This window comes from Solanum stenotomum, chromosome 12 (assembly GCF_019186545.1).
Source record: "Solanum stenotomum isolate F172 chromosome 12, ASM1918654v1, whole genome shotgun sequence".
Taxonomy (NCBI): Eukaryota; Viridiplantae; Streptophyta; class Magnoliopsida; order Solanales; family Solanaceae; genus Solanum; species Solanum stenotomum.
In genome coordinates, this window is record NC_064293.1 from 46,847,369 (window position 1) to 46,865,109 (window position 17,741).

A 17,741-nucleotide genomic window follows, 5' to 3' on the forward strand; every position below is an offset into this window, starting at 1 on the left:
TAGCAATGGTAATCACATCCATGGATGGTTTTCATTCTCTTGTATTTTTTCCATCAAGCAAACGAATTTTATCTTCTGAAGAAATATAAGTGCAGCATGAACTATTATTTTTGATTGACTAGATTCTGAAACAAAAATACATTGGTGCATTCTGAATACAGGGCCTAAACTAACTCTACATAATAATAGGGACACTACACCTATTTACAAAACCCAGCTAGTCGATAACAAATTTTTTCTTCTGAAGAAATATAAGTGAAGCATGAACTATTATTTTTGATTGATTAGATTCTGAAACAAAAATACATCGGTGCATTCTGAATACAGGGCCTAAACTAACTCTACATAATAATAGGGACACTACACCTATTTACAAAACCAGCTAGTCGATATTCAAACTTTGTGCTACCAAAATAATGTGCAAAATGACTTCTATGGATTCCCAGTACTAGTCACAAAAGGAACCAATCTTCTGTAATCTCTCCTCCTCCCAAGTGCACAACTATCAAGAACTCTACCTAGTATCAGCCTCGTGTTTTGAAGCGCTAATTCTTTGGCTGATAAACCTGATTCAGATGCATTAAGTTGGACTACTGGTGTGGAGCCAGCTCCAAGTCCGAGCATTGCATACTGCAATGGCCCACTCCGAGCCTTAAATGAGGTCTGAGGCGCAAGAATCTTCTCTTCAGCGCCAGCAAGTCCATTCTCAAACTGTCCTGGCTCATGCGGATGTGATCCAGGTAAGCTACAGCTCTGCAAGAGGGCTTCCAATACACTAAGTGCCTCCCAACACAAAGTGCTCTCTACCAACTGAGATACAATTGCATACATATGTGGACTTTGAGCAGCATCCATTGGAGTATGCTGAAGCAATGCCTTCAGCATGAGAAGTATGACACGCTGATATTCAACTGGCCCTTTCTCAAGAAGACGTAGGAGATGCCCAAATGCTAGAGCCGAGTGCTTGGGGAACCATTCATTGCACAGTAATGGTGAAACACAAGCTAGAAGGTGTTCTATATTTTTTATCTCACCTCGGGAGTAAGCCATGAACACAGTAGCCAATTCATCTATCGATTTTGCTCGACACCAGACAGCTATATTGGTTGCAACAGAGCAAGCCTTTTGATACTGGTGATGGAATGGTGAAGCAGGACCAACCCCTGCGTCCTGGTTAAGCTGTAAGCAGAGCCAGGGAAGTAAGCCTGTTATGTTCATTAGTAGGCGTGTTTCTGCATCACCAAAGATTGAATCACATGAAGGCACGGTGATTCTCGATAGAACTTCAATAGAGACAACATGACTGACAGTTGACATAAGGCCTTTAAGAACCAGTGGCTGCACTCCTTCAAAGACTGGCACCTTTGCATTTGAGGGTAATGGCTCACTAGCGTTCCGTGATTCCAGACGCTGGAAGTCAGAACTGTCACGAACATTTGAATCAAACTCATCTCTGGGCATGCTTGAAAGAAGCACATTCTCAGTAGTTCTATCTCGGAATGATAAGCGATCAATTACACGACAAACGAGTTCCAGCACCTGACAATACACATGAACGAAGTCTGTATGCATCATGGCAACACAACCCCAGAAAAGCTGGGGATATAATATCACCTTTTCTGGCTCCATATTCTCCACCATCACCTGTAATGTCAACAAGATCTCCATGACAAAGCCTAGAACAGGTGGTACTGGGTTACTCAAGCATCTGTGAAGGCAACGTAGCAAGGATACACAAGCATCATTAGTTACACGAGGCCGCAGCGCACGGTATATCTGGTGCGAGCGGCAGGCCAGGTGTCTTGATGTGCATTCCATAGCCCATTTAAGAGCCTCTGCTCCCCAAGTTTCCCGGAGATCTCCTTGGAAAAAGATAGCATCCACCATGCTCTGCACTAAGGCAGATAAGAGTGCTGCACTTGGCAGTTCCGTTCTGACAACTGTAGTGTCCTCGTTCTCCCACATCATGCTACCTCGCTTAGATTGAACATACTTTATCAAGCTCACTACTTGCTGCTTGTTCTCTCCATCACTATTTTCAACGTCATACAATTCCAAATGACGCCCAGCAAGGGAATACAACAGATTAACAAGAAGGTGCTGACAATGCTCCAAGACAATATCCTCTGAACTATCCATGGAGACGAAAGTGACATGAAAGAGCAATGGTAAATGCTCCCGGAAATCTTCATCATTCTCATAGGCGATTTCAGCAAGTAAAATCAACGCTATGTCTGCATGAGTGAGTAGGTGCTGTTGATGACCTTGCAATGCTGATTGAAGTTCTTTTGCATTAACAGCATGTGTTCCAGCCGCCAAGTGCAACCCTTCTTCCCCGGAATTTGGAGTATCAATGTGATAATCTCCACTGTCTCGAGAGACATGACGACTTCGTAGGCTTCCTGTTGAACTCCGTACTCCCATTAATGGCCCTGACATGTTCACCAGTGAAGGAAGAAGTTGGCCGGACCGACCAGCAGTTAGAGGAACAATATTCAATTCAGGAGGCATAGGACTCAAGGGGCCCGAGGCACTTCTGCCTCCAACCCCTGCTGTTCTCCAGCTCAAGCTCCCACTTGTGTTTCTTAGAGGACCATCAAGAGATCCACGAACTAATAAAGGTGACATATGCGGTTGGCTGTCTACAATTGATGAAACTTGAGCCACAGATGGCCCTTGCGAGAACTCCAATAGAAAGTTTCCATTACCGTCTCCTCTGTTTGCACTAGGCCTCAGAGGCTCTATGTTATCTTCAAGCATACGCTGAGCCAGTTGATAAACGAGGTGATCAATAGTACGTTGGGGGCAGATGCGAGCCAAGTATAAACCAACCCTTTTAGCAACAGAGAAATATGTAGCAAATGCACCACTTATTTCTGCTGATGCATTTGAATCACAATCTTCAATCCCTTTTGCAATCAAAAAATCTAAAACTGGACTTATGTTCCTGGGTTTGCTAGCAATTGTGCTCCAAAGCTTTTCAATTTCATCAGGAAACTGATCACCATGTCTCCATGTCACATAATACAGACTTTTCAATAATCTCTCACTCCAGCCAGAATCCTTGAGTTTCCAGAAATTGAGATTCTCTATCCATGGAGCCATGCAGGTGAGGACTTGGTGCTGTGCAATTATATCAACAGCATCAAGCTGTCTCTGCATAATTTCTTCACAAAGCAACTGGCTCAGTTCAGGATGATCTTTAGCAAGTTTGCAAGAGAGTTTGTATTGGAACTGTTGATACGAGTCTGGAAGGTTCCCAACTACAGCAGCTCTGTAGCTTCCTGACCCCTCCATCCCATCATCGGCCCATTCACGGACAGAAAGCGTCTCAAGCATTTGGAGGGCATCATCACGAATCTGTCTGGAAGGATCCACCACCTTGTAGAGGATCAGACTTAAGAGTCTCTGTATTTCACATTTTGGAATCTCTTGACGCATATAGACTTCAGCTAGCACACTGAAATAGCCATCTGCAATTGCAGCATCAGAGTAGTAGCACTGTGCCAAATAAAGACGTGTAAGTATTTCAAAGGTATAAAAATAAAAAATGTATGCTAAACATCTGCCTAGGGCAAGAAAAGTGATAAACTCGCTCCATGTCAAAAAAATCAAAGTAGAGGATCTGAATTTTCAAACATATTTTTTGATACTAGATAGAAAAATAACAAAATGATATAAGAATACCACCACTGCACCAACTAAACAGAAGGCATAACAGAGGAAACTCACTTTCCATTCAAAAATGCATAAAAGATTAAATACTTACTAAATGATTTACCCCCTGAAGTCAATGGGGATTATACAGCACATAAAATCACTATATTACACATCCTCACCCACAATATTGACAAGTCACATAAAATTCATGTTTTAGAAGGTTAATATGATTACAGAATACATTTTAATAAAATATGTAGTGTACAATAAACGAGTAAATTGCACCATGAACTTTCTATAAGCATTAGGAAAAAGAAGCAGCACCTGGTCAATGCAAGCAGGAAACAGGTCCAAGTTAGTTATAAGAAGATTTCTTAAAGCTAATTTTGCAAGTGAAACTCGAAGATGACCTCCTCTGTGCCTATCACGACCAGTTGTTCCTCTGCCACCTTCACCAGTGTACTTTGAATAAGATGGAGTTCTTGGATCAGCAGGTGAATAACCAAAGGGTGCCCTTGGTGCAGGCTCAATGAATAGGCTATTTATCCAAGATATTACACGGCCACTCATCTTTCTGGCATTATCATCAAAGCAGGGTCCATATAACAGTGAAGCCATTGCATTCATGGAAGCCCATTGGATGGCTTCTACCTGTTCATTCAGTTCTTTATCAAATGTGAGTTTGTCTATAGAATCCTTTGATCGAGAGTGCTGAGTAGACTTGTAACGCTCAACTTCACGTCGATAATCATTAACACCATCCTGACTCCATGTATTGCCAGCATCATCGCTCCAGGAGAGCAGAAGATCAAAAAGCCGCTTCCTAGTTCTAATATCAAATTTCTCTGATTTTGACTCAACAAATTCAGGGGCCAGAGATCTCAGTACAGAAGCAAGTGCATAACGGAGTGGTTGCATCTCCTGGAAACTCTCGGCAGATGCTGTTAATATCTGTCTGGTTGTTTCTTCAATGAACTTCAAATAATGTAGGCGGAAAACAGGCTTCCTACTAAGCATTCCAGGCCAGATGTTTTCAGAAACTGTACGGTATATATTTGCAATGTGAACACGAAGTTCTTCTCGACGGGACCTTTGGCTCTGCAATGAAGCAATTGAAATTCTACTAAAAAGAACCAAAGCACAGAATTTATACTGACAATGACACAGACAATCAACAATTTACAAACTTTGGCATGGGGATCTCAAAGGACTATGTAGCTGCAGTTTCAGCAAGTTCCATACCTGTATTTTCTTTGGCATAAATTAGGAAATATCCTATGCATGTAATAGGTGTGAGCAGTATATTTTTCAATACATGAATTTGACATCTGATTTCATTCTTTCTTAACATCAATTGTAGAAGATCGTTAGAAGTTCTTTAAATAGAGTAAGATGCTAGTATATAAGAACGTCATCAGCAACATATGCTCTACAACTATAAGCATTCGTTCAAGCAAAAAAGTTTTAACCTGGATTCTTGTAAGGCTTTTAGGCACAACATTATTGCTTGGCATTTATGTACCTAACAGTATGCATGAGCTCATAACCTGACAAAGCAAAGGGAGGGAGGGAAATGAAAAATCACAACAAGGAAAAGAACTCCAGTTTTGGAATATTTGCTTAGTCTAACTTGCTCCATATTTATATTTTGGCTTGCTTTATTCCAAATTCTTCTAGATTACGACTTTCCCATTGAACACATTTTCTCGACGTTTCTTAACAATATTATCTTTTAATCATCATGGTTTTACACATGTAGATAGGTGCATTTGGAAGTTCGCGGGGATATGATCAAACCATCTCAATCGACCTTTTCTAATTGTATCCTCTAGTAGCATACATAGAGGATAAAGCAAGAGAAGTTGCTTGAAACAGTTCGTAAATTTCGTACATAGACATCCGGCTGGTACACGTTAAACCAAAATGTTGAAGTTATTAAATGGGAAAAAAGTAGACCAAAGATCACATGGAAGAAAGTTGTCTCAAAAGACCTACAATCTCTCAGAATCTATGCAGATTTGGCAAGAAATAAGACAAATAACAAATTAGAAGCGAAAGATTCATGTAGGCAACACTGACTAGTTGGGGTAATGCTTAGTCTTGAAGTATGTTTACAATATGCCCAATGTTACTGGGAGCCTTTTTGTCTGTTTAGATATATGGATGCCAGTAGAACATGTCGATAATCTTAGTAATTTTTAATAAATTGAGAACCTCTAGAGTCAGTGAACACCCAAATTATCAAATATTTGAATAAAACGGGTTCAAATAGAGCAAAATGAATATACTGAGCCAAACTAGCTTAGCATTGAGGTGTCGTTATTTTTGTTTTCTTTTTCAGGTATTCTTTTGTTCCTCAATTTCATCTCCTTGCTGACTACTTCAAGTTTGTCTACTAACACTTAATGCCAGATCGGTTTCTTACTGTAGTATAAGAACCAAAAGGAGTATACTTTTATAATTCTCAATACTAGCACATACACACATCAAAAAACTCCTAGGCTACTTAGTAATATATAAAATGGACAAAACATCAAATAGCTCAATCCATCCAAACAAAACAAAAACGAAAGCAAGATCACTCTTTTACTGAAATTACATATAAAGCAAGTGAACGCAAAAGGAAAGCTACGATGACAAGAGTTTGAAAAAATTACCTTCCATTTTGGTTTCCCTTCTGCCTCCAGAGAGGCCTCGTCAATGAAAGATGCAAGCTCACTAAACATGACTTCGCATATTTCAAGATGGGAGTGCCCCAGAGCCATTGTAGCTGCATGCTAAACAAGCAGAAAGAAGAAGTCACTCAACATGACGCCAAATCAAAGAAGAGTTATATTTCGCTCGTTTTACTTTTTTCAATCATGCAGATACTTTATTTTTGGAAAAAAAAGAACTTAAGTACAACCTAATTTTTTGGATGCTTATATTTAGTATCAAAAGTTTTGGAGAATAAAAAATCCAAAAATACTTATCTCAAAAAAGTACCGATAGAACTGCATTTAATGTGCACATGAGGTTTATCAGTATGACTGTCAAATTTTAAGCAACGCCAAGATAAAGCATCCTTAGCCCATTAATCCTACAGAAATTCTTCCAGTGATTACCCAATTAAATCTTGGTTTTAACAATCTTTGAAGTTCCAGAATATGAAATATTTGTTCTTAAGCAAGTCACTAGAGGCTAACATATCAGAAAATAATTTAGACAGTGGCTTAACAAATTTTTAAACCATATATACAGTTGGAGCTTGGATGCTTAAGTATCCCCAGTGAAAAATAAAGGTAAGAGAAAAATGAACCCAAGTAAATCACACTCATGTCATGTTCAGATTTTCCACCAATACAAAATCTCTTACTTACTGCTACTCCGACCAATAAATGTAGTAAAAATGATAACATAGGTCCGACCATTCTGCTACTATCAGAATGATTACAGGTAGTAGCTACTCACTATATTTGTTTCAGAGCCAGACTTTAGGGACGGGAAGATGAGGTGGAAAAGTTCTTTTATTGCTGCCGAGCCACCACCTTCTCTACTATCAGATGGACATGAACATGCAAACATAGCATACATCAGCCATTGATCTAGCTTGTTGTCAGTGTCCTGTGACTGATGGGCCTTCCCTCCCAACTCAGCAGGCGTTATATGAGCAAGCCGCTGAATAACTTCCAATCTGCATGAGGCATCAACATTATATGAAACTTCAAACTTTCTGCATAGAATTACTCTTAAGTTTAAAAACTTTAAAATAAGGAATTGCATCAATGATTAAGGAATGGAACTTCAAATATTCAATCGCTTTAACAATGAAGAAAATATTCCTATAGAAGACATGCTTCATGAAAGAACTCTGAAATCCATCAAACAACAAGCAATGCACAGCTTGAACATATATCAGGAGAAACTATCACCTTATGGAATGGGCATTCGTATATTTTCCTAGAAGGAAAAAATACTTGTGAGTAATGGTAAGTAAAGAATTACATTTACTACGTTTAAGTTTTTTTGCAAGCTATTTACTAAATTATAGGTGGACAACCATTACACACAAATAATTCCACAACAGGGTCATTTTGGCTTCCCCAAGTATACCAAAAAGTACTCATGAAAGATACATGACACATTAAAGCAGGAAGCTTGGGACATTTCGGCATGTTTCAGATGTCTATATTTCCACAGCTTGCTTACTTTGCTTCCTGAACAGAACTTGGACACAGCTCCGATGAATGCTTGACAAGCTCGCTAAGACAGCGGGCCCATCTGTTCTTATCCGGGCTCTCAAAGAGTATAGATTGGAGAGTAACATCAGGGGGTACAGGATCAGACTCTCGCCTCAGATCAAATGGACGGCCCGAATCCCAGTAACAACTCTGAACAATATCATCCTGCAGAAGCAAAGATCCTTACTAGATATGCGCTTGAATTTCCTAATAAAAATAAGAGAATGTCAAGATGCATTAAAAGGGAAAGAGAATGCTACCCACCCCATGCTCTTCTAAAACATCAATTATGAATATCGGTTCAGCTTCATCTTTCAAAACATGATCTGATCTCTCATGCAATGAGAGTTCCCTAGTATCATTTCTTAAAGCACGAACACAGCGCAGTAACTCCAGTGCTGTGTGTCGGATCTGACTATCCACTGAACTAAGGAAAATAAGACCAACTGCATCTATCTCTGAAGCACGAAATTCAATTGTTTCTTGAGAGTGATGGAAAGAAGATTTCTTGAATCCCTCTGTTCTTTGCACACGCTTTGCATCAGAAGCATCGTACTCCACCTTATCATCAACTAGACAAGCTCTCCAAAAACGCATGAGCTCCAGAAGGCGCCCCAGAGAAGTCTGAATGAGAAGGGGGAACTCATCTGGAAGACGTAGAATGAAGTTTGACATCCCTCTCATAACTGAAAAGCGACGATGTGGCAGGTACCTCACGATCCGATTGAGTACCTGTACCGCTTCCTCACGCACACCAGGATCAATACTGATGCCATGTTGTGGTATTATCTCAGTAATTTTATCACTTCGGCCAACTTCTTCAATCAGATATGGTATACACTTCAGAACTGAGCGGAATAGATATCCCTGAGACTTCTCTTTTGTTACAGCATCTGGCACAACAAAAGAGTTCTGTAAATAAAATCACTACTTCACACAATGTAGAGGGGCAGTTCAATCTCACAAACCAAAAGATATTTCTTAGGGGATGAATGGAACGTAAACGTGGCTAGTTTATTGAGTATCAAACCTAAAAAGTGTGGATGATGAATAGATTTGGTGTTATGTTATGATTTTACATCGTAAACCATAAACATGGCACAAAGCAGGTATATGGGCAAGCAGCAATTAGCAGAGACAAATGAGTGACCCGTGAATGGAAGACTTTAAAGCTGTGAATTTGGATATGAGTAACCAAAGTTTAATATGTCAATCTATTAAATGAAATAAGAAAATTGAACATCCACACATACCTACTGAGACAGATTAATGCAATTAGATGCAATACCCACACATACTTCTGGCATTCATACTTCAAGTGGCTTACTTTCTCAATACACGAAACAGATAAAAAGGTATATACGTCCATGATGGGGGCATCTCTTGATGTATGCAGTTAATTTTAGCTGACCAACAAATAACGCATTTTCAACGGGAAAACAATTGAGAAAAGCATCTTAAGGAGGTAACAGTCAAAAACAAGCTAAAGTACAAAATTCTTGAATTAAATTCCACATGTCAGCTGACCTTATCATAAAGTTTTGCAAGTTAAGTCCCATCAATCTTCAAGAGTATAAGTGCTATTTGTACCGTAGATAATTACCTATAGTGGTCCTTGAAGAAGTAAGAAGAGCCTGGCTATATGTCCTATGACAAGATCTCAAAATTGACTCAATTGCAGCCTTCACTTTTGGGATGAAATGGCCAATACCACGAACTGTCGTATATGAGATAAAGAATGTCATGAGTTCAGAAAAGCAAGGCCAAACGAATAACAAATGCCAATGAAACCGAGTATATTATCATTACCATGGAGAATTTCCAAGCCAACATGCTGACTGGTCGGAGACATGACAATGGCAAGCAAAGCACGAAGACCAATAACTTTAGCTTCACTTGGACTGTCTTGCTTCAGCAACTCCAATATCATATGGTTCATAGCGAAATCAATGTTATGTTCAGCAATAGTCACACAGAATTCGACGAGCTTATCATGTTGTACATCCTGTGTAAGCATGCCTTTTCTGAGAACTGTAAGGAGCTGTGATGTCACACTGTCTAGGTAATCCCAAACACGATTTGGAGGCTGGGAATCACCATGAACACTCAAGTAGAATCTCAGTACACGATGTAAGCAGTCTAAGGCCATGAATCGATGGTTCTTGTCCTATGAAAAGGATCAATATTATATGTGCGCTGAAAACTCTTCAAAAAGGCAGCCACAACAAGGTTATATTTTTTTGCAATAAAGATTATAATTACAGCTTACCTTCAGATGCTTATACAGTTGTTCCATGTGAGGACCAAAGTTACTGAGAAAAACATGTGGATCACCAAGACACAGAAGAAGTGTCACTAAAGGATAGCCAACCTAGAGTTGCAGAACAAATACAAATTAGAGAAACTACGATAATTACAAGAAGGGGGACTATAAATGTAATATTAGCATTTCTATTTCAAAAAAATAAATGTAATATTAGCATTTAAGAGAGGACTCTTCAGTATGTTCTTGTGTTCCTTCTCACATTTTGAGAGAGCAAGGCCTCTTCACGTACTAAATCCACATGAAGCTCAGGACAAGCTGAGTGTTTATTATTCATTGGAGCTTTTTCCAGGCTAGTATATAAATGTGGTAAGCACTACGCTCTGACCTCTAGATGATAACTTATACAGTGCCCTGAGCTGAATGAAGGAACCAAGCATAGCAAATTCCTGCTATTCCCTGGATTCCAATTTGTTCTTGCCAAAATACCAGAGTGTTACAATAGAAGATCTAATACATGTATCTTGTAGGCCCCTTAATTGACATTCTAGGCGCAAACGATATAAAATATCTACTAAGATCTGAGGAAAGAGACAGCAACATCAATGACGAGTCAGACCACAAAACCGAAATGTAAGAATGTATGTATGCTTTATGGAAAAAGAATGATAAAGAAGCTATCTGGGTCAACAAGCAGGAAGGGGAAACCATCTCACTTGAGAACAAACTTGAGGTACAGTTTGACGGCAAACAAAGATTTTAAAATTTTGAGATTCCTCTTTAAATATTACTCTCTCCGTTTCAAATTGTTGGTCTTATTTTCCTTTTTGGTTCGTTTCAAAAAGAATGTTTCTTTCCTCTCTTTTTTTTTGCAATCCTTTAGTTCTAACATTCCACATTGCATGTTTAAGACCACAAGATTAAAAGATATTTTGGTATATTCTACAAATCCTTGGTTTAAGACCACAAATTCAAAAGCCTTCTTTACTTTCTTAAACACTGCGAAAATTTCAAAACCAGACAAAAAATTGAAACGGAGGGAGTACTAAATAGGTAATTTCAACTATCCTTGTGACCAAAATAGAGATTATATTGACAAGTAAAGGTCTATAAAAAAATTTCTATGCTTACAGAAATATGTTTGCTCTGCTTATCCATCCAATGCATGAGCTGTATCCTTATTCGTGCCACAGCTTCATACCATAGAGTTAGCGCAGGATCTACGCTTGAAGGAGGCCATTGACCCTTAACACCATCCGCAAGAGGTGCTAGGATATTGGATAGCATATTGCATAAGGCATGATGAAGTTCGCTTTTTCGTTTGTGAGGAGCACGATTCAAAGGGTTAGCTTTAGCCACAAAGGAAGCTGAAGCATTCAGTCCACCCTCTGTCTTCACCTGGAAATAACATATCTTAATGATGCTTCTATGCATATCTATTCAGCAAGAAAAACATGACACATACCCCTAGCTTGAGATAGCGCATTCCATTTATAATACTAAGTGCTTCACTGCGAGCAACATTAGTATCTATACGACGAGTATTGAGTTCCATGAAAAAGCGCTCCGTCACTGAACTAAATCTGTTGACAGACAATGGGAAAACATTAACACTCACATAAACTACCCATGAGGCTGAAAGTCACCTCCTCATTGATTAACATGGTTTGTTGCAAAGATTGTGAATTCAATATGTCTACAGGGTAAAGATTTATCACAACTGTATGAAAGTAACTTGTTATTTTCACGTGAAACACGCATCAGGGTAAAGTACAGAGTTGATTTCAATTTTTCCTGTTACTTTCCACTTTTTGTTCTATCTGTTGAATAGTGTTTCCAAATTAAGCAATAAATCTCGGTATGAGTAACTATTAACCGATCAAGAGATTGAGTTTGAACATTGGACTACGAAAAATTGGGTTCCCTTTACTTACCTGATCCGAGATAGAGCACCAAGGAGTTGAGCAACTAAGTCTAGAAGAAGCCCCCGCAAATCAACCAACGAAGGATACTCAACCTGGCTAACAACTCTGCAACAGATAAAATTGGTTCAGCATATGGACTTCAAAGTCAATAGTTATTTCATAATTCTAGCATTTGAGTTAAGATTGACAAGGTCGATTAGATTAAAAAAAAAATGAGATTACATAAATTCTCTTGGCTGTCTAAATAGCCATAGAAACAAAGACATATTTAAACAAAACAAAAGCAACTTTCTTGTAAGTTCAAAATAAAAGCACTCATGTCAGAGTGATAAATATCAGTAGATCTGATATGAAAAGGTTTAGATTGCATATCTGTCCTAGCTACATATTGTAATCCTATAGAAGTCCATTAAAGACCAAATTATATTTTACAGATGGGAAGGTAATAAATACAATAGAAATACTGCACTTTCCATTCAGACCGTCTCAAGAAACAAAGCAATTATTTTGTTTATATGGTAAATACTAATACAGAAGAACATAAATCATGTTGTTTGGATGTTGTACAAGAACAAGGTTTTGAAAAGAAAAAAAAATATTGGCCTTTTAATATGTTATGGCAGACAAGACCAAAATAATTAAATAAAATACATGAAAAAAAAACCCAGGAAGAGGAATGAAAAGCATACTGAGGTTACATTATGGCTCTAGCAAATAAGGATAAACCACAACAGGATAAATGAACTAAAAGGTGGACCAAAGCAGTTGTCAATAACTTATACTATTATTCTGGAAAAAAACAAACAGGAAACTGAGTAGTACCATAAGTTCTGAACTAGCTTTATAACCTACCTGTCTGCATTTATTAGCCAATCGAATACAAAATTCTCAAGCCCAATCCATAGCTTCTCTGCAGTTCAAGGAGGCACATTAAACTCAACTAGCAGTGGATTAGCTTCGTAGAGAAAGGTAGACTTGTTGAATCTGTAAATCTACCTGTAAGCCCTTCTTGTGGACAACATTCCACAAAGCGAATACACGCAGAACAAAAGATGCACTCCACTGCAAGCTGAACCATGGAAGATCTTACTTTTTTATAAGGATTTGAGAAATTTAAGAACCATGGAAGAACTTCCTCACGAGCTTAAACAAAGATACTTAAGTTGCTAAACCATACAGAACTTAATCAGATACTCCACAAAAGGAAAATATGCATGTAAAGTACCTATGATATAATACCACTTTGGTATCATTAGGCACGAAATGAATAGTGGCCTAAATGTACATCAGTAATGCCTTCATGCTCATTACTCTGCCAGTTGAGGTAATAATGGCTACTTCTTTTAATACTTCAGTTAGAACAGTTTTGGGTTTATTTTCTTATATTATAAAAACAATCTCTTCCTTTCTGGTTTCTTCCAACTTCCGGCAGCCAACTGCATGAAGTTCTCTCTTTATATATATACATATACATATATATGTGTGTGTGTGTGTGTGTGTGTGTGTGTGTGTGTAAGGTCAACTGTATGAGGTTCTCCAGTTTTATCGAGTCCCAAAAGGAAGCAAACTCATGAGGTTCTATACTTGGAAAGTTAAGTTTCTCTTAAAGTGAGAGGATGGCTATTCTGCCTGGAAATATTTTGAGCTGCATAGCCGTGTTGTAATTTCAGCCTACCAGATGTGTGATTTAAAAGAAGTGACTCCCATAGTTCCATTCTTTTGCTTTTCCATAGATTGCGTGATAAGTCATTTTCAATCAATTTGTTCAATAACCAGAAAATGGAAGTGCAGAGGACCAACCTCATAGCAACTTCCATGCTAAAAGATGTGAATGAGGGAAGGAGTCATGGCTTCCTTTTCAAAAAGGAGTCACAGACAAGAGAGTTGGTAGATTAACAAACCTTTCTCTGAAATGTTGATGCATCATTTGCACCTTTGGGAGATTCGCTGCAACCAACCATAGTACATCAGATTCAAAGCATTGAAAATTTCTCTACTGTAGTATACACATTATTGTAGTGTAATCCCATCACATTAACAAAGCTTCATCAGAAATAAAAATAGATTGATGGCATGGCGATTTTCATGATAGATTTGTACTTTCTATGCGTACCCTAGATCTCAATCAATGAACTACACTACTTCATAAAAGAAGACTATAAGAGTGATAATTTCAGAAAGAGCAAGGTTTCTTTATTTAACCAAAAAACACTTATCACATGTAAAATCTCCCCATGGTCACCTCAAGCCAAAAATGGTAAGTGAAGGCCCCAGCTATGAGAGGTCGTCCATATTCAATAACAGTAGCAGAAAATGCAATAGATCGCGTGGCAACTAATCTCCTCTATTTTCCCTTGTCCTAGTTTTACTTTTTCAAAACTGTAACATACTTATCCAGTCCCAGATTAACTAGAAAGAAATGAAACTATATATAACTATTATTCCGCCATACCATTTTACCTGGACACGCAGTTTAAGATGTTAATTTAGTTCATTTTTATAAGTGGTAGTGGATGAATATAGTAAAATAATGCTTGAAAAACTGGGTATTTTGTCGTTGCTGTAATGGTTGAAAACTAGCTCGGAAGAAAAAAGATCATATCAAATCCTAAATGTTAATAGCTAAAAGAATTTGAATTGCTGAAAGTTGTGAAAGTTGTATAAAATAGCGGTATTATGATTGGAATTGGAATGATGGCAAACATTTGAGATTTCCCAAAATAAAAAGAAATGTTTATATTGGGAAGTGAGGAGTAATTAACAAGCTAGTGAATAATTTACCATGGTTTATCATGTATGTGAATTCTCGTACAGCACATGTAAGGGGAACAACTGTACAATATATATTTACCAAATGGATCTGCTAGCACAACTGTATGAACTATGAAGGGCAAATTTTCTTTCACCAAAATGAACTTGCATTAATTGGCAGTGGAATGATGAAAAATACACTTTGACTTAACACATAAATGAAAACCATGTGCCATGATTAGGATAAATTGTAACTGAAAATGTGCACCTCTCTCTCCATCTTAGAAGGGCCTCCAGGAGAGGAACAGGTGTGTGGCGTGCAACCATAGCCAATGAATCCAGTACTTGCTCATAGGCTGGATCAGATGGCCGAAGGTACTGTCCATCCTGTACTTCGTCAAGTGAGAAATTTCAGACAAAGTTGAAGAATCCAAGTCAAAAGGAAATTAATCACAAACACCTATCAGGAAAAATTTTAAAAAGAAAATTAAGCAAAAAACAACAACTTGTTTTTGCATAATCCAGAACCAAACTAATGAATGTAAAGCACGTAAACAACGAAAATATTCCGCTCCACCTCATCTTAAGTAGAATATGCTTGTCATTTTCCCTTTGTGGGGTTAGAGGACCAACTTAAGCCAAGGGCGGAGCCAGGGTACCGTAAGTGGGTTCATCGTCAAAAAATAATACTATATATATAAGGTCAAAAATATTTTTTATGTATATATAGTAGATGTTGAATCAACTTAATCTCTTTGTTTATTTTCCTCCATATATTCCCCCTCTAGTAAAAGCATACCATAATTCTCCTTTCCACACTTGAGACCTAGAGGCAGCATAAAAGGGTATTCCTCAAAACAAATTCTAACGCGCTTGCATTAATCACTCTCGGGGAAGTTTATCTTTTGTCTAAACCAGCATAGAATGGAAGAATATGACTCCAAAATCCATCTTGAACTTTCTCTTAGTGTTACAGGAACTATACTGCCGACTAATATGACAAGCATTTTGCAAATATCTTTCTTGACAAGAATTTAAGAATCAAAATCACAGTACATCACAAAAATACAAATAATCCCCAAAATGGTATCAACACATGAAAATAGAGAAAACTTTTTGTTAAAGAGTACCTGAGCTTGAGCGGTTTCAATGCGACGCCTGGCAAGCGGAAGGAACCTCTGAAGCAACGCGTCAACAATCAGCTTAGCTGCACTCCCAGCCTTCATTTCTTTTTACTTCCGTTCTCTCAATCTTACACCACTTTGATGCAACTGCAAACTTCAGATTTCATATCCAGTAGAAAATGTCCAATTTGTACCTGACCGTGATCCCAATTCAGATTGAAGGACTTCGAAATTTCACTCAACCAACTACCCCTCGATCCCAAGCTAATTTGAGTCAAGTACGTGAATTCGAAATGCAAGGTATAAATTAGGGTTCATCCAGATACTGTTATCATGCTATATTTAGCCAATTTGTTACAAAGAGAAATAGAGGATGATAAGGACTGACCGAAGAGAGATGGTACTGGAATCCGGCTACTTGAAAATTCAGCGGCGAGTGAATAATCCATCTTCATCTTCAAATTTAGTCATTGATATTGTTTTCCAGTTTTTATTTCTGCTGCATCGCCCTTCCTGTCTGATGCTGATTTCTTATTCAGTAGTAAAAAATAAAAAAATAAAAAACTTGCTCCAATGCGTTTCACTGCCCGTTCATTACTGCAGTTTTTCTTGCTCTGATGGTTGGATTTTAGCTGTAGCCCCACTCAGACCAGTGCTCTCTTCGTTGTCGTCAATTTCGTCAGACTACTTTTAATGTCTTTTCTTTTTAACAATTTGCTGACTCTTTAATTGTACTTTATTTGAACACTGTTATTAATTTATATTTATTTTTAAAACTAGTAAAGGAAATTCAATATTACGAAATTTATAAAATAATACTTAGGGCCTGTTTGGAAAGATATTCTGGTAATTGGATTTGGTATAATTGGGTGTAATTACATTGTATGTCCTGTTTGGTTGGACAGGTAATTACTTGATCAGCAGGTAATTGGTGTAATTGACAGGGAGTAATTACACTCTACAATTCACAGGCAAAGACGGTGAATTGCTGATAATTACATGGTGTAATTACCAGTTGATTACTTTTTAATTTCTATTTTTATTTTTTTTTGTTTTTATTTTTTTTACTTCTATTATTTTAAGTTCTTTTTTTATTTTTATTATTCTAAAAAAAAATAAAAGTTTATTTTTTATTTTATATTATTATATTTCATTTTCTTCTTGTTCTCAACCTTACTTTACGTGATTCTATGCAATTTTTCGTATTATATATTTCTTTATCCCATGCTTATTTTCTCATTAGTATAATTTTATTAGTATTCTAATTTTTAAATCAAAATAAAATTTATTGTTAAGTAATGTTATAGACTAACGTTTTCTTTTTTAAGAAAAAAAATCATATTTATGCATGCTATGTTGAAATTTGCTATAAGAGTATCATGTTAATTTTTTTGTTTTGAATTGATAACTTATGTTATATTTTTTGTTTCATTAGTTTTAGTAATATTGAATTCACATTGTACGTTATTTTTTTAATTAAACTGGATAGATTATCTTTTTGTCAAACATTTAATAATTTATGACATTTTATTTATATATTAATCTTTTTATCAAACATGCATTTTACGATGTTTGTAGTAGAAACTTCATACTTTTAGTTTTTACGATTAAGTCAATTGAAATATATTAATTTGAAAAAATATAAATCAATTATTTTTTCATAATATAGGTTAAAGAATATATGTTTATTAATTAATATATTTTCAAAAAAGAATATATATCTTAAATATTTAATTTAATGTCATTTATAAAGTTTCTTAGTTGTCTAGTATAAATTTTAAATAATTAATTTTTATTC

At 37.0% G+C, this 17,741-nt stretch overlaps 1 protein-coding gene across 2 annotated transcripts; it reads right to left on the minus strand.

Annotated features, from left to right (window-relative positions):
- Positions 1–172: 172 nt before the first annotated feature.
- Positions 173–16,481, minus strand: LOC125849089 (uncharacterized). 2 transcript variants are annotated; one of them, XM_049529096.1, is made up of 18 exons: positions 16,332–16,481; positions 15,950–16,137; positions 15,088–15,206; positions 13,970–14,015; positions 13,065–13,137; positions 12,921–12,978; positions 12,078–12,173; positions 11,609–11,726; positions 11,275–11,541; positions 10,150–10,251; positions 9,690–10,047; positions 9,484–9,597; positions 8,145–8,773; positions 7,849–8,045; positions 7,111–7,333; positions 6,318–6,437; positions 3,985–4,758; positions 173–3,501 (listed from the first exon to the last, which is right to left on the minus strand). In XM_049529096.1, the coding sequence occupies exons 2-18, from the start codon at positions 16,043–16,045 to the stop codon at positions 433–435; spliced, it is 6,459 nt and encodes a 2,152-aa protein (XP_049385053.1). In that variant the 5' UTR covers positions 16,046–16,137; positions 16,332–16,481; the 3' UTR covers positions 173–432. The 2 variants fall into 2 exon arrangements, with proteins under 2 accessions (XP_049385053.1, XP_049385054.1); XM_049529097.1 differs by having other exon boundaries at positions 16,348–16,469.
- Between the last annotated feature and the right edge of the window lie 1,260 nt (positions 16,482–17,741).

What these genes read in the sequence shown, in the direction of transcription:
- LOC125849089 (XM_049529096.1), bottom strand. Translation starts at nt 16,045, where the DNA reads ATGAAGGCTGGGAGTGCAGCTAAGCTGATTGTTGACGCGTTGCTTCAG. An exon ending in CTTCTAAGATGGAGAGAGAG is followed by an intron (nt 14,016 to 15,087) that starts GTGCACATTTTC and finishes GGTTGGTTGCAG; the next exon opens with CGAATCTCCCAAAGGTGCAA. An exon ending in AACTGTATAAGCATCTGAAG is followed by an intron (nt 10,048 to 10,149) that starts GTAAGCTGTAAT and finishes TCCTTTTCATAG; the next exon opens with GACAAGAACCATCGATTCAT.